Source organism: Nannospalax galili, unplaced genomic scaffold (genome assembly GCF_000622305.1).
Source record: "Nannospalax galili isolate Female #2095 unplaced genomic scaffold, S.galili_v1.0 scaffold898, whole genome shotgun sequence".
Classification (NCBI taxonomy): Eukaryota; Metazoa; Chordata; class Mammalia; order Rodentia; family Spalacidae; genus Nannospalax; species Nannospalax galili.
In genome coordinates, this window is record NW_008342399.1 from 2,364,558 (window position 1) to 2,392,430 (window position 27,873).

Sequence of the window (27,873 nt, forward strand, 5' to 3'; positions counted from 1 at the left end):
TACCTTTTTATAAAAAATGGTTTTATAACTTTGGAGTCACCTATTATTTTGAGGTGAACATAATGCATGTTAGTTACCTCAGTACTAAGATTTCAGAACGGTGGGATGACTGGGTAAATAAATGGTGGAGCAGTCTTCTCAGGAGGGCAGGGATTGGAAAGTTGATATTTTGTTGCTCATAAAATGGTCTGGGTTTTTTGTGTTTCTTTTTTGCTTTTTTGTTAATGAACGGTTGGTACCTAACACATGGCATTATAGTCACTTATGTGAGAAGACACAAGGTGGTGGGGGGGGGGACAGGAAGCATGCTCTATTCTCTAAGGCTCTGAAGGCAGAAAATACTTTTTGTTTATAAAACACTGGACAGACATAGAAGCCATTAAGCTTCTATGAAGACAGACGTTCCATTACTTTAAATGAGACTGTCTAATGTTTCATGGAGCACAAGCAAAATTCTTCTGGTATTTCTGAGAACTCATCTGTTCACGTAACTCTTCAACTAGGTGGGAACATTCTAAATGCCACCTAAGGTGGTAACGATAGTTAATTTGACATAACACTTACTATGTGCTGGGCACTGTCTGCCTGCTTCACACTATCAGTTCACTCTCACTCTGAGCCATTAGCCCCCTTTACAACTGAACAAACTGACTAGGAGTCTACAGTCACCCAGGAAGCCACGGCAGTCCTTAGTGCTCTGGAAATCTCTTTTGCCTCAAAAAGAACTTCTTTTGCCTCAGAAGAGATACAAGTGGGACAATGCAGACCAGGAATCTAAACTTTAGAATAGCTCCACCCCAAATTAGCCATGCCAGTGTGAACAAGCCATTTCCTCAACCTGAGAGATGAGCAAGTTAGGATACTTGGGGAGATTTTCCAACTTTAAATTTCTGATTCTATGGAGAATTTCTACCTCAGAAATCAATAAAGGGAACAGCCTTTATTTTGGAAGAGGCAGTGAAGAACAAGTCTCAGCATGCTTGGCTTCTGCTGCTGGGCTCAACATCCCTCGGTGCCTTCAGAAACAAAGAACAAGATGGGCTCCTGTGGGTCTTCCACATGTTTGTGACGAGACACGCAAAATTTGCTGGATGCTGGATTTCAAACTGTCACAGAAGCTTGACCTGCTGTCATGACACATCTTTACAACAATCATGATAATAAAAATAAAAAACTAAGCATTACATGGTTTTTATTGGTATTTATGGCTTGTCCAAGATCAAAGCATTAATCATTTAAATTTGACATATCCATTTTGAAAGCTAAATTCTAGTTTTGTTTATATGTTACATAATAGAAAGTGAACACAATTTCAAAATTTTATCCAGATGCCTTTTAACTTTATTTTGGAGAAAATTTAGCTTTACTGAACTTCGAATGAAAATTTCAAGCTATCCAAGGACACAGACGCACTGTTCTGCAGATGGAAAAATGATGGCAGAGAAATGAGAAAAATCCTTGGTCATTTCCAAGCATGGTAGGCTAGGGTTTCAGATCCTGAATTTAGTGGGGGCATAACTTGCAAGGCGTTGCTATTCCTCTGAAAGGCCAGTCAGTCAAGGCTGATCACACTTACATGGAAATTCCTTCCCACTAGTACTTACTGGGTTCCACTCTGGTGCTGAGCTGTACTGGAGATCATGACATGGGAAGCCGCCTTTCTGAGGGAACAGTGCTTTCCCTCTTTAGTTCTTCACAGTGGCATATCTTAACCTCTCTGATCAGTAAGTTACCACTCAGTGAACTTGGGACTTGAGGAGGAGACCGAGTGCTAGCCACTGAAGTAAGATACCCAGCATCTTAGAGGAGCCAGTAATTCACTTGAAGCAGGTAACTTGCAGCAGATTCTCTAGACATACAGATGGCTGAAAATAGTTACTCAGACATCAGGCACTGGCTGAGAGACTGTAAGGTCCGATGGCTGACTGTCTTCTTCCTCAACAGCAGTGTGTTAGATTTCCTGTCCCTGGGGACTTGGCAGAGCAGAGTATCCAAACTGTAAGAGGTGACTTGGCCATTTATGTGCAGCTTTCCATAGATCTCATCAAATCTGGCCAAAAGGGTAGGGCAGTCCTTCACTTTTTCCCTCACTTTGGTCAGCTGGAAAAAGAGAAGATTGTTATATCTCTACATGATTTCTTCCCCTTCTCTAAGAAGTAGAAACAGACATGTAGACATGTATAGCCTTCCCATAAAGAGATGAACACCAGGGCACACAGATGCATAACTGTAAGAGATTCTGCAAGCTGTACATGAAGTTCAGAACTAGTATTTGAAAATCATACCATTACTTCATAAAAGCGAATTCAAATGGCATAGTACATAGTGCACCATAACTGGGAGAGGTCAAATACCAACAGCCAATAAAGCAAGGATGAGAGTGGGAAATGGGTTAAATTATACAGGGCTTTATAGACAGACCAGAATAGTTTTTTTGTTGTTGTTTTTTTTTTTTTTTTCAAATTTTTATTTACCCTAAAAGCCAGAGGGCAGGAAGAGGCCTATGATCTGATTTCAGTTTTACAAACTACATAAAATGGGGGGAAGAGGAATGTGAAGATGATTCCAGAGCCCTCATCATGGCCCAGAGGAGAAAAAAAAAGTGATTTAGACTGGGAAATACACAGAGAAGACAGAGAGGTTAACGTCTGTGAGGCATGCTTTGGAAGTTAGAAGGGAACGACTCGCTGCTGAGGAGATGAAGAAAAGGAGTCAGTTACCTTCCCAATCTGGGATCTAGGAACTTGATGAGGGACACTGTTATTTACTGAGATGGGGAAGAGAGGCCAGATTTGGAGGGAGAATCCAAGGCTCTGAAACATCTGTGAAACATGTAAGTAGACATGCTGAGGAGGCTGTTGGACATACAGGTCTGGGATACAGAGCAAAGGTTGCAACCAGAGGTATAAACGGTAGTCACAAGTATGTGATAGTAATTCTACAAATGTGAACCAGCTCAAATTAGAATGTGAAGATAATCTCTGAACAAAGTGAACAATTTTCTTAGTTCAATTCTAATTAAAAATTTAACCTTAACAACATTTCAGTGAAATTTAAGTGGGCTCAAGCTTCATAAAAAATTCTTTGGTCATCTTCTAAAGAAATCCGAATCTACCACCTGTACATCTTCCCTCCAAATATGAGCTACTGATGGAACTGTAGACAAGCAGCTTAAGCTCTTTTCAATGTTCTCTTTTTTAAAAAAAAATTTTATCCTTTTTTAAAATTTTATTTTATGTGTATGGATGTATCGCCTACAAGTGTGTAAGTGCACCCATGTCGTGCAATGCCCTTGGAGGTCAGAAGAGGGTGTCAGATTCCCCCGGAACTGGAGTTACAGACAGTTTAGCCGCCATGTGCGTGCTGGGAATTGGACCTGGGTCTTTTGCAAGGGCAGCCAATGCTCTTAACCACTGAGCCATCTCCCCAGCCTCCTTTTCAATGTTCTTTAAAACAATAGCTTATTTAGCACTCATGTTCAAAGTGAAATGACAGTGTAGAGCATATGGCTTCCCAAAGAAGAAAAGCAAACACACCGGGTTGGAGGTAACTCTAAATTAACTGCATATACTACACCAGTTCTATCACAGAAATCCTAAATAGCATCCTGAGAACCATGCTACAATCTATGCAGAAAAGTGATTGTGCCATACTGGTTGGTTAATTTAGTTTTAGGAAACCAATGAAGAAACAGCTAATGTTTGAGTGGTTTTATTAACAGTATCATGGACTATCAACACAGCTCTTTCAATACTTCACTGTAGTATACCAAACATGCATGCATGTGCCACACACACACACACACACACACACACACACACACACACACGCCTGGAGCTAGCCTGAAGCCAGGTGTGGTGACACACACCTGAACATGGTGGAAATGCCAGCACTGGAAAGGCTGATGCAGGAGGTTCATGGGATTCCAGGCCAGCCTGGATGACACAGCAGAACCCTGCCTCAAACATGACACCACTACAAAACAAAAACCCAAACAAAGAAATAAACAAAATCTAGCTCAAAAGCTACTGGAGTCGTATGAATCAATTCTCATCATCTGAAAGGTCTCATAATAACCAGGGAGAATGTGCTGAACTTCAGGGCTAGTTTTCCAAGTACAAGGATTTTTTTTTATCCTTCAACCTGAGGCTTGTTTGTATGTGTTAGAATAAAAGGGTGGCAACAGGTCATAATATTTATTAACATCAATGCTATTGAAAAATGTACATATGCATATGCGCATACGCAAGCACAATTTTGCACTCTGAAACCCGTGCATATCTCCATCTCTTTTCCTTTTTGAATTTACTCCAGAATGGTTTAGGAGGGCCACAGCTAGGCAGAGTGAAGACCTCTAACAGCAAGAAGATGATCACAACCAGTGAGATTCCTGACAACATCCCTGCTAGCTGGAAGACACTCAGACACATATCACACATACATTCAAAATCAATAAATGTCAAAAATAGATAAACAAATATAAAAAAAGAGCTTTTAAGACGTTTTTATGTAGAGGCTGGGGAGATGGCTCAGTCAGTAAAGTACCTGCTGTGCAGGCCTGAAAACCTAAGTTCAGTCTTTAGCACCCATGTAAGAAGCCAAGCACCGTGGCAGGTTTGTAATCTCAGAGCTGGGAAGGCAGAGGGAAGCAGATCCTTGGAGCTCACTGGCCGGCCATTCTGGCTGAATCAGTGTGTCCTGGGTTCCAGTGAGAGACCCTGTCTCAATAAATATGATGGGTAGCAACCGAGGACCAACACCCAAAGTTGATCTCTGGTGTCTGCATGTATATATGCACACATGTATAGCCACACACACACAAACACTCCCCACTAAAAAGGTTTAGGCAAATTTATCAATGTTTTTCTTTTTTTGATTTGGATGTTTACTCAGAGGTACATTTTTTCACTTCCCAAATAAAAAAAGAATTCACTAGTATTTATATCTAGTACTTACATAGTGTAATGTGTTAAATTTGGCTTCTTGTCCATTTGAAATTTATCTTGGTTTGTGGTATAAGAAAAATAAAGCAGCAGGGCGTGGTGGCATACACCTTTAATCCCAGCACTCAGGAGGTAGAGGCAGGCGGATCTCTGTGAGTTCAAGGCCAGCCTGGTCTACATAGTGAGTCCCAGGACAGCTGGGGCTACAGGAAGACCCTGTCTCGAAAAGAAAAAGAACTTGGCATATACCCAAAGAACTCATCCTATTGCAGAGACACTTGTACATCCATGTTTGTTACTACTCTTTTCACAATAGCTAAGAGATGGATGCAACCTAAGTGTCCCTGAACCGATGAGTGAATAATGAAAATGTGGTTCATTTATACGGTGGAGTTTTACTCAGCAGTAAAGAAAGATGAAATCATGAAATTTGCAGGTAAATGGATGGAACTAGAAACTATTATACTAAGTGAAGTAACATAGACTCAGAAAAAAAATCGATGCATGTTCTCCCTCATATGTGGATCCTAGAACCAAATCCTGATAAGTGAATAAGCAACCAGACATAACTACAGGAACCAGGATAATGGAAAGGAAACAGGGAGGTAAAGGAAAAGGATACAACCAAAAAAGAAAAAAAAAGAAAAATAAAGCTTATCTTTTCTGTCTACTTACTCTAGCACCAGTGTTTAGAAAAGTCCGTCTATTCTGACTGATCTGAGATTCTGGCCTTGGCCTTCATCTAAATTTACATGTGATATTGGGTCTACCTCTGGACTTTTCTTCCGTCTTACTATGTGGCCTACTCATGTAATAGGCAAGTTTGAATTACAGAAGCTTTAATATGCTTCCTTGTCTGCCAGGCCGGCTCTCTCTTCCTGTTTTTTCACACATTTTCCTATTTTTGTTTGCTTGTTTTAACTAAGTTTAATCTATAGGATAAATTTTGGTGGAATTTTTATGAAGACCATTATCCTGTTACATCAACTTGGGAAGAACTGGCATCTATATGGCTGAGCCTTCCTATCTAAACCACCATGTGTCTTTTCATTTTGCACTATAAGTTGTTTTAGATGACAGATACTATAGACAATTTTTGCTGATAGGACTGATCCATAGGACGACCTATTGATGATACTGTCAGTATGGCAATGTCTAGGCTGATGCCCAGCAATACGACAGGAGGGACAGATATCCCTTAAATCATGGAAAGCCTGGCTGGAGAGGCATGTGTACAGTCACCATGGGCATATAGCAACCAAGACAGAGGCTGTGGGGGCTAGGCATTCTCTTTTGCTTGTTTCTGTTTCTTCCTCAAAACAGGAGAAAGGTCATTAACTGAAAGTGAGACGTGATGAAGGGTACTGAGTGCTTGAGAGAGAACAGAAAAGGTACAAAGTTGTCATGCAAAAGAAAAAGAGGGAAGGTATCTATGAAACAGAGCAGCAAAGGAACAACACGAAAGGAACCTGTTTCCACAGAATTTCAGAAGCCATGCTGTCAGAAGAAAATAATCCTGGCACTCACACATGCAAGTCTTGAAATAGCCAGCAATACAGAAACTGTTGTATTTGGCATCTCTTTAAGGAGATGAACTTCGAACTTGAAACCAGCGCACGTTTACTAAACCTTGCACTCTTCAGTGACTTTCACAGCATTACAGCATTTGCACACTCACCACTTCCTCTGAGAACTCATGTCTTTTCACAAACTTGGATAAATTTCTATCAGCAGCATCCTGTAATATCTTCATCAGGTTTTCCAACATATTTGACTGGATATGGATTATAATCTGCATAAAAAGAATAAACCGAAGTAGTATTTCAATGTTGAGAAATGTACCTGTTTAGTCAAGCTGGCACTGACAGGCATCTATTCTTTAGTATTATTTCCTAATTTATTAGCTCAGACAAGATTTTTTTTTTTTTGGCCTTTTTGAGACAGGGTCCTGCTGTAGCCCCCAGCTGGCCTTGAACTCACAGAGATCTGCCTGTCCTCTGCCTCTGAGTGCTAGGATTAAAGGCCTGTGCCACTACACCAGGTTCAGACAAGATTTTTTTTGAAAGTGCTTCAAATGTTTGCTCACCAGCCAAAACTTACTTTCTAATAGCTAATCAAAATACCATGATGGGAGTTGAAAGGAGGGAACTAATATTTTTGTTGTATACCATACAAGAAAGTAAAGGTGATAGACATGCAAACCTGAGTTTGATTCTTGGATTCCACATGAAGGTGAATGGAGGGAATCAACTTCACAGTTAACCTGTAATCACTGCATGTGCCCCCCCAATAATAAAAAAAATTTAAAAATACAACCGTAAACTTGCTTAATGACCAAAAGAGTGGCAGACTGTGGAGGCTGGGTTCTGGGGTTGAAATCTCAGCTATGTGACTCTGGGCTACTACTGAACTTTTCTTTTAATTTCCTCATTTATAAAATGGGAAAAATATTTTCAGAATTCACATTTAGTGTTGCTGTGAGCATTAAATTCTAGCAAACAGGAAGTATACAACAAAAATATTAGTTCCCTCCTATTTATCTCCTCTGTATTCAAAGGATATGACATGAAACTCAAACCATCCCCTAAGACTGGCTGGAGGAAAACAGTACACAGACTCTGGCAGGTGAGAGGATGCTGACTGCAGTCTCAACGCAGCCCTCCTATTTATACTGTACCTATGAAGAACCTTCAAGGCTGACTGGGGGCTGCACTGAGCTTTGAAAATGACACTAACAGCCAAGCAGACACAACATATGGTAAAACAAGGCTCATTCCCTCCTAATTTCCAATATGCATGAGAACAATTTGAAACACAGAAAAAGTTTTGTAAAAATGAGAATTAAGAATTCACCAACCAAAATTAATCACTGTTTATAATTTGATGTATCTTCCAATATATTATTTTTCCTAAAATTTGATCTTTCCTTTTGCCAATTATTATACAATAAATAATCTTGTATAATAGTAGAAATATATTAAGAAAACATCATTTTAAACAAATGCATAGCAACCATGGAAATATACAGTACTGTTTAATATTGACCAATGTGTATACATTAAAATAAAAAAACCTGGCAATTTCTTGGACTTGATTTACAGAAGGGAAATTACTAAGCCAAACAGAATGAAATGTCTTTAAAGCCCTGTTCCTTACGCAAGGCAGTCTTTCTGGAAGTTCCTTCTTTTATACTGAACTAGCTATGTTCTTTCACTCATGTCTTCTGTAACATCTATGTTTGTCAGGTTGTATATTCATCTGTATTTTTATTGCTGTAACAAAATAATGGAGGCAGGCTAAGTATGAGGGGAAGAAGTTCATTTAGCTCAGTTTGGCACTTCAGGGCATGGAGCTGGCATGAGGTCAGCTAGGGAGGGGCCCCCTCACCAGTCACACCATGGCAGATGGCAATGAGAGAGCACTGTGGAAGCAGGGATCACAGCTCAAACAGGAAGCCAGAGATCAGGTGGGGCCAGGCCAGGCTTCTAGAACAACCTTCTGATAACTACTATAATCCCTCCCCAGGGCACACCCCCAATGACCTACTACCTTCCTCTAGGCACCACTTCAAGTTTTGTTTTATTCTTTGATCATTTCATACATGTACACAACACTTTCTGGTATACTTAGCCTCTGTGCCCCTCTCTTATGTCCATACTACTCCCTCTGCTCCCAACAGGTCCCCTCCTGCTTTCAGGCCTAGGGCTGCCTGTGCATGGCTGTGGGGTTATTTACTGGATTATGGGCAGCTCACCAATGGCTCCACTCCTGAAGAAAAACAACAAGAGGGAGCAGACATCCTGAGCAGACATCTACCTTTCCTATTCCTTTTATTTTCTTTCCGGGTTTGCTATATTTGAAGTTGAATGGCATCATTTTTACATTTATTTATTTATTTATTTATTTATTTATTTATTTATTTATAAGTGTTTGTGCATACCATGGTATATGTGTAGAGATCAAATGACAACTTGTAGGAGTCTGGTTTATTTATTTATTTATTCATTCATTCATTCATTTATTTATTTATTTATTTATTTATTTATTTATTTATTTATTTGTGTGGGCACACCTGCCATGGACCATGGAGGGGAGGTCAGAGGACAACTTGTGGGAATCAGTTCTTTCCTTCTATCATGTGAGTTCTGGGGATCAAACTCAGGTCATCAGGTTTAGAGGCAAACACCTTTATCTGCTGAGCCATCTGCTACCCTGAGACTACTATTTTTCTATCCAACACCCTGCTGTATTCCTCCTCTGATAACAGAATTCACGAACTCTAATTTGTGTTATTGTGTACACAATTCAAAGACCGGATTTCTCAGGTTTCTGTTCTGTTAAGTATCATCATGGGATTATGTTCTGACAAGTGGCATGGAAGTTCAAGTTGCTAGATGAAACACCTGGGAAAACATCTTTAAAAGAGATCAGGTTTTTTTGTCCTTGTCTACTTTTCTTACATCTTGCTAGACAGGAATGTAATGGAGGGAAGTCACCTGCTCAGGATGGCAGAGCACAAACACAGAGAGAGGCCAGATTCTTCAGAACATAAAGGAACACCATGAACTGTCTCTGGCTTTCTACATAGAGAAAGAAGAAATCCTCCAAATCTATAGGCTCTGATTTTGGGGCATGTACACTGTTCCCAACCAAATGCAATTCTCTATTTAAACTTATGGGTGAGAGGCTGCCACTGAAAGACATGTGAGAAGTGACTCTGGTCCCCTGCCCTGCCTGTACAGCTTAGACTTCCCAGCATGAACTGGATTTGAGAGTGGCCTTCCTGAGCAAGGGAAAGCACTGAAACATTTACCTGTAATAACAAATGAATGACTCCAAATACAACCACAAAGTTATCCTGCATTGCTCTCTGCTACTTTCAGTTAAGCAGTATTGCTAAAGAGGGGTTATGATTCTTTTGACACTGACGGGTTTAAACTCAGACTGACAGGGCAGAGTCAACATGCACATGTCCTGATGAGATGATAGGCTAAATTAATGTAATATGGAGCAAGCATTAGCTGGGAAGATAGGAAACCAGGGACTCTGGGTCATACAGGCAGCAAAAGCAATTTAGATAAAAAGAACATTAAATTGGGGAAGGATTAGGTAAGTTCAAATTCCAAATGGCAGCAGCAGAAGATTTGGGGGTAAGACATTAATTTTTAAAGTAGATCAGGAAAAAGAAAACCTTCATTTATTTTTGCTAATATTGATTTAACAGACTCTCTTTTGTCAGTCTATTTTTCAGGCTAACAAATTGTATAAGGATTCCAAATGGATGTCAGTCAGCCTTAGAAAAGCTGAGGCCCATTAAGTCATTTTTAAAAAGCATGGTCTAATGAAAGACTCAGAGTCTGAAAGCCTGCTGCGTGAATGGCAACCATCTTTCTCATCCCTGAGGATGATGAAAAAGGCCTATATCACCACATGAGGAATTCAGATTGGACATCTGCAAGTTTCCTGAGTGAGAATTTTTAATTTTTTAATTTTTATTTCTTGAAGCTTCTAGACCAAGCTGCCCTTGATCTCACAGAGATCTGCTTGCTTCTGCCTCCCAAGTCCTGGGATCAAAGTGCCACCACACTCAGCCCAGGTGGGAAATCCTGGGCTTTGTAGCCATCTGTGTTAAAACTCTGACTCTGCTGTTTTAGTCAACAGTGAGTACTTGGGCAACTGACTCTCCCTTTTCACATCTATACCAAAAAGGAATACTGTTCCAATAGGACTCTACAAAATTAACTAACAAATCACAAAACACCAACCTAGGACCTCAGTTCAAATTTAATTAAAACCTGTCTCTCTCATCCTCCAGTTTTTTACTACCGTCACCTCTAATCTAGGACAAGCTAATAATACATCATATACCACATCTCTCCCTTCACTCTACTGCATTTCCCTTCTTGATACTGGGAACCACTTGGCTACCTTTGGTGCTGGTAGAAGAGTCTAGGTAATCTCAGCAATTCTATCCAGTCCCAGCAGGAAATCAGCACACCCGAAGGCTACTCTCTGGGAAGTAGTATGCACCTGGATACCAGAGCCCTCTATACCCAGTAGGAAGCCAAGAAAACAAAAGAGCTGTCCTTTTGTCCTGATGACTGAAAGAAATAATGAATATGAAGTAGTTGAGCCAGAGTCTGGCAAGCAGTTAGTGTTTTAGACTAGTAGTATTTGTTTAACACTAGATAAGTCAAATTAAAAAGGAGTCTTCATTTGTAACATCTCCTAGGATAATAGGTGTAACTCCAAGCTTTGGGGGAAGAATATTAATATTTAGAAGTAATGAAAACTTTTGGTTTTGTACACAGTAATTATCCTCAGATGCTTCAACACCTACATGACTCTCAGGAGGACAGACTAGATAAGCTTTTTCGGTGTACTTAGGAGAGTGAGGTCAGACACAGAACTACAGACTTTGAAGTAGTGGGAAGTGCTTATAATTGATAGTTTTTATTCTTTTAAGCAGAAGTCTCACCAAAAGCAATCTGCTAGAAAACTGTCATTCTACCTGCCTCCCTCCAATCCCAGAGTTCTGTTCTCCAGAACTCCTCCACACCAACTTGTCTTGGTTACTTTAGTCACTGTGACAAAGGACTGAAGTACATTAAGGGAGGAAGGGTTTGTTCTGGCTTGTAGTTTTAGGGGTTATCAGTCCATTACAGTGGAAAAGGCATAGAGACAGAAGGCATGGAGGCAAGAGCAGGTCAGTCTGTGGCTGCAGAAGCAGGTGGGAGAGGCACCTCCATCTTGGGTCAGGGAGCACTCAGGCCAGAACCAAAAGCAGAGGGCACCTTCAAGGCACACCTCTAGTGACTTCTGCTAGCTAGGTCACGGGTCCGAAGGTCCTACAATCTCCTAAAGCAGCATACCAGCTGGGAACGAACACGTAGGCCTACAGGGAATATTTCACACCCAGACCATAACAGGTCCCTCTTTCAGTCTCCTTAGTCTGTCCTGTTGGCCAGCCTGTCTTTCCTTCACTGCTTTATCTTGAAACAACCAATGCATTGTTGTGATGTTAGCCTAGCTCATATCACACTGGTGTTTAAATATCTGTATTTCACAGAAGTTCATTCCTCAACCCCTTGATTGTTTCAGGAGACAACAAGCTCTTGAAAGATGGGAGGTTTGTTTTTGTTTTCTCAACTCCACACAACATAAACACACCAGTATGGAGGAAGCAAGCACTGAAAAGGGGCTAAGTGAGCGGTGCCTTTAGTGATGAAACAGTCTTGTTTCCACTGGCTCAATAAAGCTTAGGTGAGTTACTGCTCACAATCTAGGAATGGCAACAATATGCATCGATCTTCATTATTGGACTAAATTCAGTATTCTGGAAGAATTTCAGTTTAAAGGGTCAAGGTTTCACGGTTGAATGAGTGCAGCCCTTGTAGACCTACACAGTGAAGTCTCACACAGGTGATACAGGTAGTCCAGCTAAGCCAAAAGGGTAGAGGTTCCTTTGCAGAATGACAATATAACAAAAATGAAAATAGCTACCTATCATCTCCTCGGTGCCTGCCATGTGCCAGATGCATGTATTATATCAGCTCACCAATCACAACACAAGTTAGCTACCACACATGGGATGCAATTAGCATCCAGGTTTTACTTGAGCCCTGGGAAAGTCCGACAGGTCCAGCTACATTCCCTCTTCTTTAACCTATAGACTGCCAGCCATACCTCAAATGTTCAACATATAGCCCTGTTTTATACCTGAGCAGATCTATCCTTCCCACCTACTCATAAACTTCTGGTAGCGATGTATGTGGTGTTGATGTCTCTCATGTAGTGATTCTCCTCATAGAGGGATTGAAAAATAACTATATTTAAAGTTTTTATTTATTTATTTTTATTTTATGTGTGTTTTCCCTGCATGTACGTAGGTGTACCATATGCATGCAATGCCTGTGGAAGCCAGAAGAGGATGTCAGATCCCCTGGAACTCAAGTTAAAGACCACTGTTAGCTGCCATGTGGTTGCTGGGAACTAAACCCAGGTCCTTTGCAAGAGCAGCCAGTTCTCTTAAGCACTGAGCCATCTCTCCAGCCCCAGAAAAATGACTATTCTTTTGAATAAAATGAAGACTGAACAATCAAGTCATTGTACATAGACAAAAAAAAGCAGACATTTTACCACATTTCAATTCACTTTAAACTTTAAGGAAATCACTTACATTTAAATTAGTGCAGGTTATACTCTCTGGATTGATGATTTGAGAAAAAATAGACATAGCTTTTTCCAGTTGGTTCTGGAAGGAAAAATAAAAAAATGTCACACTCCAAATCACTATACCATTACAATTATCCTAAAGATCATTTAGAGAAGGCAGGGTATCCCTATTCATACAGCCTCAGAGTTTTAAAATCAACGAAGATTTTTAATAATCAATATTAAACAACCATCCATAAAATATTTTACTCAGTGATACAGTATCCTGTTTTAATCTTTCAGAGTCTAGTTTCTAAGATGAGGCATTACAATGGTGTTTCCCCTTCTCCCATAGAACCAGCTTAAAAAAAAAAAAAAACAGCAATGAGTGCTTGTGAGATGGCTCAGTAGCTGCTGCTCTTGCAAAGGACCAGGGTTTGATTCCCAGTACCTACCAGGGTGTTTCCATTGCCCTCTTCTGGCCTCCATGGGCACTGGGCTCACACAAGGTACACATACGTACAGGTAACCACTTATAGGCACAAAGTAAAAATAAATGAATCTTAAAAAAAAAAAAAAAAAGTAAACAGCAATGAGAAACAGAAAGCAAACCTCATCATTGATAATTAGAACAGGGAAGCCTAAATCACAGAAGAGTGGGCACACTGCCAGAGTCCTTGGAGTTGGAGCCTGGAAGGTTTCAGAGAAGGCAGGTAGGGATGCTACACATTGCAGAAAGTACCCCATAACAAGTTCTCAGAGGTTTTCTGCAGGCATAACTTAAAGTACACACCCTAAATTCTTGCCTGCAGTAAGAGGAATAGATATTGAAACTAGGAGAAGAAACTTCCAGGATCCCTAGGGAGGCAGGTAAAGGACTTCTATAGACAAGCCACACATGCAGGGGGCAATGCGTCCCCATAGGAGCAGCAGAAAAGAGGCTGCACACCCAAATCCTCCTCAATGCCTGGTCCCACAGACTAGGGAGAAACAAAGGTGGGCAGACATGCAGGCAAAACCGCAAGTTATATGGAGTTGTTACACCAAGAAAAGGCCTGCTAGTCTAGACTAGGGCTCAGGTGTGTCTATCACTCTCTAACACGAATTTCTTACAAATGGCTGATCTAAAAGAAATTTATATTTGTGAATGTTGAATAATCAAAAAGACTCAGCTTAAGGACTACATAAAGAGAGTTTCTTAAAAGCAAAAAGAAGCCAGTGGTGATAGTGAACACCATTAATCTTAGCACTTGGGAGGCAGAGGTACACGGATTTCTGTAAGATGGAGGCCAGCCTGGTCTACCTAGATAGTTCCAGGCCAGTTGGGGCTACAGGGAGACTCTGTCTCAAAAAGACTTAAAAAAAAAAAAAAAAAAAAAAAGGGAAAAGGGTCTAGAGAGATGGCTCAGCAGTTAAGAGCAATGGCTGCTCTTGCAAAGGACTAGGATTTGGTTCCCAGAACCCACATGGCAGCTAACAACAGTCTGTACCTCCAGTTCCAGAGGATCTGACACTCTCTTCTGGTATCCACAGGCATTGCATGTACAGGTATATTTACATGCAGACAAAACACTCATACACATAAAATATTTTAAAAAATCAAAAAATTACTTTAAATAAAAAAGGAAAGAAGTACAACAAAATAATTAGAATAATTAGAAGTAGAAACTCCAATATGATGTTTTCATGGATATAGAGGACAAAAATGAGAAAAATGAATAAGACCACATCAATTAGCCATAGAAAGAAGATCAGGTATGCCTTAGATGTTGCCACAGCAACACTGCAAACTAGAAGACAGAAGACCAGTGCTCAAAAAATCCTCAAGAAAAGTGCAAGTATCATCCCGAAATGTTAAATCTGGCCAAACTATAGGATAGCACAAAAATAAAAGGCAAATAAATAATTGTAAATGTCAAGACTCAGGTAATATTGTTCCTTGGAAGAATTTATCAGAAGACACATTTTAGGCAAAAAAAAGACAACTCTGGAAAAAGAACAGCAAAACAGTGGGTAATAAACACTGAACCCAATGAACTAGAAAGAAGCAAAATGAATGTGGAGAAGGTGGCTGAAGAACAGTGTGCATATTATGTACCCAGACAGGAGAGAAGTGACACCAGCCAAAGGAAAAGAAGGGAAGAGGAACACTGGAAAGCACAGTAAGTCCATTTCCTCATCTTTATTACCTGAGGGTCAAAATCATCACATAAACCTGATAAATCAGGTACATTTAAGAAAAAAGCAAACATTATGAAAGGGACCATATCAATTAAAATTAGGTGATGGAGAAGAGGAAAAAAAAGGAAACGCTGTTTTCATTATTAATAGGTACTGTCAAAGGAATTAGATCGAGAAAATTATATAACCATATCGTTTTAAAGTAACCAGTAGAGAGGACCCTTTTTTCATCTAATTCTCCAAAGTTCAACGTAGATTTTAGGTCCCCTCATATAAGGTTTCTCAGGCTTTTAGCAATAATGAGGCAGAACAGCTAGTCAGGAAACAGAGGGGCATGAGAAGATAAAGGCCCCCTCACTCAACTGGTTCTGGTTTGTCTCGCTGGCTGACACCCAGGACTTTTGTACATAAACTGACCAGACCACCTGCAGAAAAAACCCCCATACTCCCCTTTTGGAGAAGCAGCACAAAGAGCTTGTTAAAAATGGCTGAAGAACTAGGCCTGAAGTTCGTCCTTTGTAACCTCTAAGTAAGGACCTCTTTGTCTTTACTAACACTCCTTCTCCAGCTGCAAGCCTGTACAGTGTACTTTAAAATGTCTCCTCTTCAAGGACAGAATAATAAGAAAAAGGAATATACCAGCACAAACTGCTTAACATTTAAACTTAGTTGCAGATTAAGTAGCTCGGATGTTCTGAAATCACATATATAGCTACTAAGGAGGCACTTCAGGACAACCTCTCCTAATACCCCCACTCTACGCTCTTCAAGTGCTTCTTGGTTTTGTGCTTAGTTAGCAAATCTGCCAATTCTTAAAAATAAATAAATAAATAATCAGCACAGAAGCAGTATACACCACAGAAAAGAAGTACATGGCGGAAGATAGCTTAAGTTATAAAACACAAAACATCCAGTAAAATGACACTTAAGATCATATATACACCATATGACTATAAATGGACTAAAAAAGACTAGATCATATATAAAGCCAAGTTGAAATTCTGTAACAAGAGATGCAAGTAAAAGAAAACAATGCAAAAAGACTTTGAATAAAAGGACAAGAAAAGGTATCAGACAAATGCAAAGCTAATCAAAATAAGAAACAAAAACAAAGGCAGTGATACTATTAGAGGTTGAATTCAGGGCAAAGGCATTAAACATAGCCAAGAAAAGTATTTTACAACACTCCACTGAAAGGCCCACGGATGACAAAACAAGGATAATTTATCTGTGTCCACACGGTAAGTATGCTTCAGAAAAGCAAAACTGCAAGAGCTACAAAAAGACTTGGAAAGGTAGAGTTAATCCACGTGACTCAGCTCCTGCCACATTAGTAAGAGGATGAAGCAATTTCCCTGGACAGACGGGGAAGCTCAGGAAGGTGGAGAAGTGGTCATGGTCTAATTGGTGCTGGTAGGTATGGATCCTCTTAAGCCCTTTCCTTCAAAGTCTTTTCCCAGCATTTCATGAAAATGAATTATCCTAATAGTTCTAAGTATTCTGATTAATTATAAGTAAGCACTCCCCAGACTTGTTTTACCAGCTGGGTAAATAACCTAGCTTGGTTAGAATTTTTCTATCATAAGACTTTCTTTTACCATTTAGCAAATGTGTAAAGTATGTTGTATTTTTCAGACCTTCCAACAGGTTATCTCGGAGTGGGCTCTTTAAGACAGTAAGTATTTGAGCTTTGTCCTTCACTGAGATCCAACCTCAAGGATTTCTTCTCTTTTTTTCCTGGGCCTCAGCTGCTGTATTTGTGCAGTGAGGTGGTGAGGGACTATAAGTGAATGCTAAAGCCGCAACTAAACAACAGCAGTTGGGTCAAACTACAAAACCCTTTGTAGCAATGGGTTGACCCCAGAGTCCTTATTCATTCACACTTTGGAGAGCAATAATATAAGATGCTGAGATTGGTATACAAGTAACCATCTGCTGTTTTTACTGTAATCACCTACGAAATTTCTCTGAGTGTGGCTTCCTTCTTAACCTCTACAGGCTCTTGGCCCACCTACATGTTGGGTCTTCAACTGTAAGTATAAATGTTCTGTGCAGCATAGATATGGACAATGACTGCTGCAGCAACAGAGGCACTGCTCTCCTTATGGGGACTTCTTTACAGTCCAAAGGGAAAAAATAAATGAAAAACAAGAACAAATGAAAGTAAAGAAGTTTTGCCTACTTCCAATTAACTTCTGTCCTCTGTTCCATAGCCTTACCTGATTCAGAGCTAATGCCACAGCAAAACAGGAAGCTCTCCGGGAGAGAATTTTCCCCTTAATTAGGGCTTCTTCTCTTAATGTGGTACAGATTTTGAAAGATTCCGGGGTATTCTGTGAGAAGATGGGATTACTTGATAAATGTCATGAACCTTTTAAGTTTAATGATTAACAGTGCTTAGTGTTTCAGATTTCCTTTTGTAAGAATTTCACAGAGTCTATCTGAAGCCACTTAAAGAATTAAGCTATACAAAGACGATTTGCAAAGAGACTGGGTTATCTATGTTAGGAATTCAGATCTAAATATTTATTTTTCAAGTTGTCTACTTTCCATCATGAGCCAGTGTTCACTAGCAAATATCCTTATTTCTTTGTATGTGAGCAGGTAGCTAGTTTCTAGGCATAAGCTGCATAATGCAGTCAGCCTATTATATTAAATAGCACTGAGTGCTCAGTAACATAGGAAACTTCCTAGGGAGATTTCCAGTCTGAAAATCTTCAGATAAGCCAAAATACTTGAAAACAAGAGTACTACTTTAAACATAAGGTATAAAAGAATCCCACAAAAACAAACTTAAAAAGTGATGCACTCACTAGCAAGGCAGCAATGGTAAACCTCATGCCCTTCTTCTGAGCTGCTGCAGGTACTTGAGTTCACAGTGGCAGCACTGGCCCTCCATCTGTGTCTGTCGAGACAGACTCACCACTCAGTCCTCCAAAGAAAGTCTAAATTTTATGTGGGGCCAGTTGCCAGGAGTAACTTGAAATCTGACTAGTTCTATTTCCAAACTTGCCTCCACTTAGTGATACAAGTCATTTTGACACAACATAGAAAGGAAAGTCCTCTGGTCCTTCTTAAGAACTAAATCTCTACACTCTGCAGGGAGGCATCCCTGAGTAGGCACCATAACTGGGAGTCACCATGCCAAATAACCAATGTTCTAGTGCTGTTCTGATGATGTTCTTCACAAAATCATAGAACGGTATGGCTAGAAAGGATTATCTAATCAGGAGGTCAATGAACTATAGCTCTTGGGCCAAGTCCAAACTACAGCTAAGCTAAGCATGGTTTAAACGTTTTTAAAGGCTTATAAAAACATCTGTTTGTTCTTTTGTAGAAAAGGTTTGATGACCCTAGAGTTCAACTTCTTGTTTTACATGTAAGTGATCAGTTCAAAGTTATATAAGCCAGTTAATGCTAAGTTGAGATTCAACTTCAAGTTTCTTAATTTCTAGATTGGCTTTTGTTCTACCATAACCCAATTCCCCTCGTTTTTGAAAGTTGATACTGCTACACTCTTTAGGGAAGTTGTTCAATGCCTCCATTCTATCTTACTTTAAACTTTTCCATTTTTGTATACAAGTTACGTTATTTAGTTATATTAAGTTTAAATGGTGTATTTAGTAATGTATCGAACTTTGGTAATTTTACATTTTCATCCATTCATTTAATTTTTTTACAATTATTTTTATTATGTGTGTGTGAGTATATTACCTGCATGTGTGTAAGTGCAACTGTGTCGTATAACGCCCAAGAAGGTCGGGAGAGGGCACCAGATCCCCTGAAACTGGAGTTACTGGCAGTTGTTAGCAGCCATGTGGGTGCTGGGAATCAAATCCCAGTCCTCTGAAAGAACAACCAGTGCTCTTAACCACTGAATCATCTCTCCAGTCCCTCATTTGATTATTATTTATGAAATGGTTTCTTTTTTTTTCAAAATTTTATTTATTATTTTTATTTTATGTGTATGCGTGTGTGTCCCAAGGGGTGCTTGTTCCTCCAACAAACTGGCACAGCCAGCAGGATAGCAGCGCTAGGAATGACAAACTGCGGGAGTTTGGAAAAAGCTAGGGAGCTAACGGTGGCGCTGATGTGGATTTTACACTGGATTATAAAATATGAAACTAAAAAGGAGCCGCCATGCAGAAGCGTGGGACACAGCTGTGTTGTAAATGTGGGGGAATAGCCCAGTTGTAGGTATGTGAAGATTGTTAAAGGTTCCAAAATGGCTAGAAGAACTTTTACAGGCCTAGGACACAGGCAGAGAACCCAGAGAGAGGGCGTGGCCACTTTGCATAATAAAAGATGAGACCAAAGCAGAAAAAGCTGAAAAGGCTAAGAAAGTACTACCCTGTTCAGTTGTAGAACTTGAGAGAAAAAAAAACACAGGACATTTTAACTTGGGTAGAGTCCCAGGGCTCAGAGAAAAAGACAGATAATAGTAAAAAAGGAGATGACCTAAAAATAAAAGTAGCTAAAGCTGCCCCTCGGATTCAACCATTGACACAAAAAGGAAAAAAAGCTAACAGAGTGCCTAGGAACTATTCCACACTGGAACTCTTAAAACTAGGAAAAACTTAGAAGCAATTAAAGAGCCCCTTGCCACGTGGCTCGTGAGGGTGTGGGACATGGGAGCAAACAGTGTCAGTCTAGGAGGTCCTTCAGAAGCTTTACAGCTGAATAATAAAACCATCCATCTGTCCTTAAGATACAGGCTGTTCAACCTAGGCCAATGCAGGGGGGAGCAGTCCTTAATGGGATGGCTGGTTGAAGGCATTGAGATACATGGTCATCACCAAGGGAAACCCCCATAATTAACAGAGGCTGGAGAACTATAAAGGAGGGACAGGCATTACTGAGAGAACTAGGTATGAGAAAAGTAATATATGATACCCAGTTCACTGGACCAGATAAGACTGTGTTCACCAGAGATATAAAGGAAAGCCTAATTCAACTGGGACCTTGAGAATGGTATAGAGCTTTAATGGTTTTGCTAAGCCCTTTAATGGGACAGGATCTTTGTAAAGTAAAAAGGCTTTAGCAGATCTAAGTGACCCTGACCAGCATGTAAAACTGTCTGTAGAATAAGAGAACACCCTACAAGAGATATAAAAAAGACAAGACAGAAGGAATGGTCCATTTGGGTTATGCAAAGACAAATGTGACAAGACTTACTTCGAGCCCAAATTCCCAGAGATAATAATTGATAGAAAACCAAATTTGGTACTAAGGAGTTTCTGGAAGGTTTTAAAACCAGAAGAACGGTTTACAAAAGGCATTCAAAGGATAAAAACTGTCCCAGGGGTGGTTAAGAATCCCCAAAGATTAAATAAGGTGCATTTCTCTGCTGATAAAGGCTATGCTAGGGGTGGAGGCAGTTTTTCCCACCAAGGCCTCCCCCAGCATCCAGGTATAGTCAATGGAGAGATGACAGATATGGCTACAGTCAGGAGGCAGACCCAGGGCCTGCCTGACTCAGGGAACCAACAGGTACAGTGGAAACAAGAGACCCCCTGCCTCCTTAGCCCAGTGCAGGGTCAGGCAACTGGAGCCAACACCTGTAAGTGTGTCAAGGATAAAAGAATACAAAGAGACTCCATGTAAAATCCCCAAAGTGCGAAATACCTCCAAAGGGATAACTAAAGATAGTAAAGAGCTAACCAAATTAATACCTCGTACCCATGCTATAGTACCTAACAAGGACCTATGGAGAAAACAGTTAATATGAATGGCTAAAACTTTTTCATGCTGTGTTAAACCTTGCCTATGACTGATTTAATATATGATGTTAACCTTCCTTTGAGTGTTTTACAGATGTGAAACCCATTTGAAAGATTCTTGAAGAAACAAAGGCTAGCTATAGCTCCAAGATTCTTGGGAGTTTTATTGTTGGGTAAGACAAAAACAGAGGCTCCCAAACTATACAACTGTTAAGAAAATCTACAGTACTAGGGGGTAGGCTGCCTCCCATGAGCTGTTAGTCAGAGAGAGATCCTAGCAGTCCTCAAATTCACCAAGGCTATTGCCACTAACGTCGGCTGTACACCAAAAAGGTCGGTAAGGCCATATTGCTGAAGACACTGTATGATGTAAGCATGGGAGGAAAAAAGATGGAGCTGAGACTCATAGTACCAGAAGGCGCTATGCAGAGTGGTTGGGGAAGAAAGGATCCCCTATGATTCTACTCAACCATGGACCCTGCGTGCTGCACACTACGGACATGCCAAGCAATGCCTGCAAGTGCAATAATGGCTCTACTAATATACATACAAATGACAAACTTCCAATTGGATAAGGCCCACTCCTGGGGATGGAACACACATCTGGTGCTGTGGACCAGGCCAACCTTGTGTTGAGAAAGGCTACAGGCCCTAGCAGGGAAGCCATTACAAGTATACTGTTTAATGAATTTAGTACACCTATTGGGATATCCTCTAGGCATTTGTATTTACATTCATGTTTGTTTAGATGTATCTACTTCCTTCCATTTGTCTTCATAGTGGAAGAAACACTACTGAGCTAGATCAATGACCACGGCTTGAAGATGAATAATGGGGAGGCCCAAGTCACTATCTTGCCATGATACGAGAGATCGCCTTACATCTGTCACCTCCTCCAAGGCTCAGGGACCTTAGCGGAAGATTGGCCGAAAGACTGTAAGAGCTGGAGGAAGGGGTGGAGTGTGTCCCGAGGGTACTTGTTCCTCTGAGGGGCGGGGCCTGTTGCAGAGAACTGGCTGCAGAGAGTTAGCTGCGGAGGGAGGAGTGTAGGTGCCATCTTAGAAGCGAGCAGGGAATGGAAAAAATGGCCCTGGTGTCTCACCCACGTGGACACAAGAGGGGGCATTTAGCAACTTGGGGCAAGACTGCGGGCCCACAGGGCATGGGCGAAAGCTAATGGAGACTGTGGGCGGGGTGTGGAAGCGATCTGGAACGGCAGGCCACCAAGCCACAGAGTGGAACAGGGTACCAGGCGTTTGCCTTTGTAAGTTACTCTATTTTCCTTACCCAGGATATAAACTATGAAAAATTTAGATAAAGATGTGTTATATGGTTTGTCTAATAGCACCAGGAGCAAGGGACCCTAAGAGAACTCAGGCAACAGCGTGTATTGCCTGAATGTAGGTAAGTGAACCCGTGTCGTGCAATGCCCACGGAGGACAGAAGAGGCTGTCAGATCCCCTGGGACTGGAGTTACGGACAGTTGTTAGCTGCCATGTGGGTGCTGGGATTCAAACCCAGGTCTCCTGCAAGAACCAGTGTTCTTAACCACTGAGCATCTCTCCAGCCCCTGAAATGGTTTCTATGTGCAAAAACCAATCCTAGTTGGACCTCATGGCACATGTCTGTAAACTTAGCAATCAAGAAGTTGAGGCAGAAGGATCTTGAGTTCAAAATCAGTCTGGGCTATATAAGCAAAACTCTAAAAATGGAACAATGGATATGGCAAGGATAGAATATCACTTCCACCTCTGGTGAGTCCTGGAGCTTGCCCCATAGGATGGGATGATTTCCAAGGAGGACAACAGGGGAGATGGATCTAGTAGAGTCTAAGCTACAAGAGACTAGGGCAGAGCAGGAATGTGACATGCTGTCCCTTGTTTTCACAATCTGCATGCCTGCCAAAGAAGGGTGCAGGATAATAAATTGTTTTTATGCGATGAAGCTGTCTGACAAGGCTAACTTGAGTTTTCTAAAAATGAGCACATTTTAAATTGAAATATTTGCACCATATGGAAAATAGACTTTAGAGGAATGAGAGAGAGAGAGAGAGAGAGAGAGAGAGAGAGAGAGAGAGAGAATGAATCCTCTCAAATACTACTCACTATGCCTGAGAGTTAAGGGGAATATTCTTACCAGTTTGTAGCAAATTGCAAAAGCAAGGACATAGCTATCTTTGCTGAGCCTCACATCTTGTTTTCTCATTTCAGCCAATACTTCCATTGCACCTGCCAGAAGTGAAGAGGGGGCCAGGAGTGTTAAATGAACCTACTGTTGGTTCCCAGAGTCCTAATCAGTTCAGCACCATCTACCAAAAAGCATATTTTAGTATAATATAAGTCATTTCTCAAAGTCAAATACCAATTAACTAAGAGTCAAACTAAATTATCAGATCATGCAGAAGAACTCAATTTTAAAACTGGATACAATTTTGGCATAAGCAGAATCTGGGGTGGTTCATTTAAGGCATCACATACGATGCAATGTTTTGGAAACTCAAGGAATGCAACCTTTGTAATCTAATTTAGTCCCTCAACAGAAATCTAATGATCATTTTTGCAGGGTCCTTCCCACCCCAATTGCTATTCCAGCATATTTTTCTACAACTACAGATTGTAGTACTTACTTTCATATTTGCCTTTGATAAACAGTATATCCATCAAAATATTAAATGATGTTGAGTCTACGAAGAAACCTTGTAAATGCTAACGAAGAGAAATAAACAGTTTGGTCAAAAGTTAAAGCTATTATATTAAGGGGATGCCATATACATATACTGAATCTTATTGCTACAGTCTTACTTTACAACCTCCCCAATTTTCTACTAATCTGGATTTTTTTTTTTTTTTTTTTTGAGACAGGGTCTCCCTGTGGCCCCAACTGGCCTGGAACTCACTATGTAGACCAGGCTGGCCTTGAACTCAGAGATCTGCCTCCTTCTGTCTCGCAAGTGCTAGGACTAAAGGTGTGTACCACCACACCTGGCCAGAGGATTTTTTTTTAAAGCTCAAGAGCTGATTGCTGTCACACCTTTGGGAATGGACATACCTGGACAAGAGGTAAGTGAAGAACAAGCTTATGAAGTCTGGCCCTGCCATGAGCAGGAGGAAAGAAATAAGCCCTGGCAGGTGGCCCTGAAACCTGGGTACCAACTATGAACAGCAAAAGGCAGGTATAAGTTTATTTTAAGGCAAGAGTATCTCACAGAACTATGGTCTTGTTTATCACAAACAGGTAATACAGAATTATTCACTTTTGAACATAATCTAACATAACAATTCTCAACATTTTTTTCAACTTGTACTTTAATGGACAAAAACATCCATATATTTATTACATCTGGTTTTAAAATGTATACTCAGAGTGGAATAGCTAAGTCATTACTAACCACATTACTTCACATAAACACTTAAGATCTGGTCTTAGTAATTTTTCCAAGAATGCAGTTATTAACTAACATCACCATGTTTTACACCAGTTCAACTCTTTTGCATGAACTGTATATCGTTGGAGTAGTAAGGTCTTCCCAGCATTCTGAATGCCGTAATATGACTGGACATTCAGATGTCATTAAGTACTTTTCTCCTTTGCTCTGTTTTGAGAGGCTGCCATGCAAACCTGTTGTCCATGCTGGGAACAAAGAGACAATAAACAAGACAACACACTTCGCCCTAAACTCTAGTTGGGCTTTTCACCCAAGAGAGCTTAAATTCTAGTGGAGGAGACAGCGCACAAGTGAGCTTGACAAGTGAGAAAAACAAACCAAATCTCAGGCATCAGTAAGGGCCATGGAGAACCACGATGCGGGATAGAGATGGTGAGAGAACATACCTGTGTAGAAGCAGGCAGCTTTATGCCACCTCTTCTTGGTTTGGCTCATTCTACTTCTCTAAACACCTATTTACATATGAAATTTTCACATAAGTAAGCTAAAAAAATTACATTATCTTTGTTTTTGTTGTTATAACCACAGCTTTGACTTTATGTATATTATTTTAGTATATGTGTATGGGAGGTATGTGAGTGTGTGTGGAGGCCAGAGGACAGCCTTGGGTATCATTTTTCAGTTGCCATTCATTGTTCTTGTTTTTTTTAAGGCAGCCTCTCATTGGCCTGGAACTTTATTCTGGAAGTTCCTAAATATACTAAAATTTACATGGTGACCAGCACCAGCCCCAAATTAAATGTTTCTGACCATGTATGACTATATGTCTCCAGGCCCTAGTTTCATCTTCTATAAGGTAAAAATAATAATCTGATTAGGGCTACTTTGGAGAAATAAAGTGCTGAAGATATAGTAAATATTCAGTAATTTAAAAATTATTTTTTATATTTATTTTTAAATTTAATGAATTTTTATATTTTATTTATTTTTTATTTTATGAATATGAATGGTTTGCTTGCATGTATGTAAGTACACCCATGTCATACAATGCTTGTGAAGGTCAGAAGGGGCTGTCAGAACCCCTGGAACTGGAGTTTCAGATGGTTATTAGCCACCATGTGGGTGCTAGGACCTAAACCCAGGTCCTCTGCAAGAGCAGCCAATGCTCTTAATTGTTGAACCCTCTCTCAAGTCCCTATTTATTATTATTGTGTGTTCATGATGGGGTGTGGGGCACAGGTGCAATGGCATGTGTGTGTGAAGATCAGAGGACAACTCTTGTGGAGTTGGTTCTCTCCTTCCACATTGACAAGGTCCCATGGATTAAACTCAGGTCATTAGGCTTGCATGGAAAGTATACTTACCTACTAAGCCATCTCAATGGCATGCAAAATTATAATTTTTTTTTTTTTTAGAAAAAGAAAATCAGAGTATGTAAAAGCGTTTTGAACATAGACAAGTTACAAATACAGTCTTCAACCAAAAGTAAAAAACACAAAAACAAGAGAGCACTCAGTGGCAGGACAGGAAAGCAAAGGCAACTGGTCTTCAACCACTGACCTCTGAAAATTCTTGATAGGTATAGATTCTAGGTCACCACACACACAACCAAGGAAGACATATACCAGGACATCTACATCTATATCCATTCTCCATATGGATGCCCTACACCTCCATATGGAGCCCTACAAGTCTTCTTGTGAATTGACTCAAAGGAAACTTTAAAAAAATGCAGAGAGACCAACTATACACCTCATCCTAGCAAATAAAAACCCCAGTACCAGCAACGGATTACCTCTTTGAGTGGCTGGCCAGTAGGGTCCCAGACCCCCAACCATTATAGGCTATTGCCAATGTTCTTGGTTACCTCCAAGAATTTGACAATATGACCCTATTGCTGAAGGCAATACATACTTGAGTATAAAACATGGAGGGATCAAGCAGGTACTGATCTGGAAGCTTCATTTCTACTGGATAGCTTTCACAGTGCTAGAAAGTGTTATGCACAGTACCAGAAGAAGAAAATAATCATCCCTTTTATGCAGCTGTGAACCTTGTGAGCTACAATAACAACTGGCCTGGCAAAATATGCCCACTAGTGCAAAAGTGGCACAAATATTATGACAGGAGTAAACTACCCTCTCATTGGATTTAAGGCCAACTCCGTAAGATAGAACCCATGTGTAGTACTATTAGGGCCAAAAACTAGCGACTAGAGAGGCCATAGGTCCAAAGGGAGAATCTACTACTAAAAATCTGCTAAATGGACATAGCGTTATGACTTACTGCTACACCCAAAGATTAGTGCATCTCTCAACCCTCATCAGAGAAGCTGCTTTTATTAAAACATATTTTATTATTTTAATTTTTTTATGTGTATGCATGTATTGCCTGCATGTAGGTAAGTGCACCTGTGTCATGCAATGCCCACAGAGGACAGAAGAGGTTGTCGGACCCCCTGAAACTGGAGTTACGGACAGTCATTAGCTGCCATGGGATTCAAACCCAGGTCTTCTGCAAGAATATTCAGTGTTCTTAACCACTGAGCCATCTCTCCAGCCCCAGAATCTGTTTCTTGCAGAAGGCAGTAAACACAAAGACTCACAACTGGTCAACATGCAGAGAAGAGAATGGATTGTTCAGCCTTAAATGGGACATCTATATCACATCCCTCCCTATAAGGCTCAGGGATCTTTAAGGAAGGGGCAGAAAGACTATAAGAGCCATAGGTAGTGGACAACTACAAGGAAACAGTGTTTTCCAGACAGCAGGGCAGTTGCGCATATGAGTTCACAGCAATTGTGACAGCATGCACACGACCTGCTCAAGTTCAAGCCAGACAAAAAGCCCAGCATGGGGGGCAGGGGAGCAGACACGAAGTCCCATCCCTAGTTGAGGTATTTGATAGCTGCTGAGACAGAGTCAGTTTTCTTTAAGAGTGAGATTCCTGGTAGATCAACCATACTCCTAGGCAGGTGCCATACCCAAGAGTATTTGGACAACAAAGATTGGACTCAATGGTGGTGGGGGGAGGGAGGGCAGGGGTACATATAAAGTTCAGTGGGTAGGGAGGTAGAGGCAGGGTCTGGAAAGAATTGAGGGAGGGGAAATACAATAAAAATAGATTGTATGAAATTTTCAAAGAATTAAAAATATGTTTTTAAATGCATAGAAAGTTCACTTATTCAGCCCAGTGGTCTTTCCCTGAAAAAAAAAAAACAAAAACAAAAACAAAAAAAACTCACCCAGGAACAGTGTGCATTAAAAAGTTATCTTTGTGGGGGGGGAGGTCTTGGAGAGATGATTCAGTGGTTAAGAGCATTGGTTGCTCTCACAAATCTGTGTTCAGTACCTAGAATGCACATGGTAGCTAACAATTGCCTGTAACTCCAGTTCCAGGGGATCTGATGTCCTCTTCTGACCTCCTCAGGCATTGTGTATGCATGTAGTATACTTACATACATGTAAGCAAAACACTCATACACATAAA

The 27,873-nt window shown here is 40.5% G+C and overlaps 1 protein-coding gene across 4 annotated transcripts in view; it reads right to left on the reverse strand.

The window, feature by feature from the left end:
• Positions 1-206: 206 nt before the first annotated feature.
• Positions 207-27,873, reverse strand: part of Ptcd2 (pentatricopeptide repeat domain 2) — a 37,815-nt gene continuing 10,148 nt past the window's right edge. For 3 of the 4 annotated variants that reach the window (XM_008838475.2, XM_008838476.2, XM_008838474.2), the window contains 6 exons: positions 23,625-23,703; positions 23,135-23,226; positions 17,498-17,611; positions 13,123-13,197; positions 6,622-6,735; positions 207-2,100 (listed from right to left, as the gene is read on the reverse strand). In XM_008838475.2, the coding sequence (XP_008836697.2) occupies positions 1,876-2,100; positions 6,622-6,735; positions 13,123-13,197; positions 17,498-17,611; positions 23,135-23,226; positions 23,625-23,703 (699 nt within the window). In that variant the 3' untranslated portion in view covers positions 207-1,875. Of the gene's footprint in view, positions 2,101-2,489; positions 2,823-6,621; positions 6,736-13,122; positions 13,198-17,497; positions 17,612-23,134; positions 23,227-23,624; positions 23,704-27,873 lie in introns of those variants that run through there. The other variant, XM_029566147.1, reaches the window with a different exon arrangement.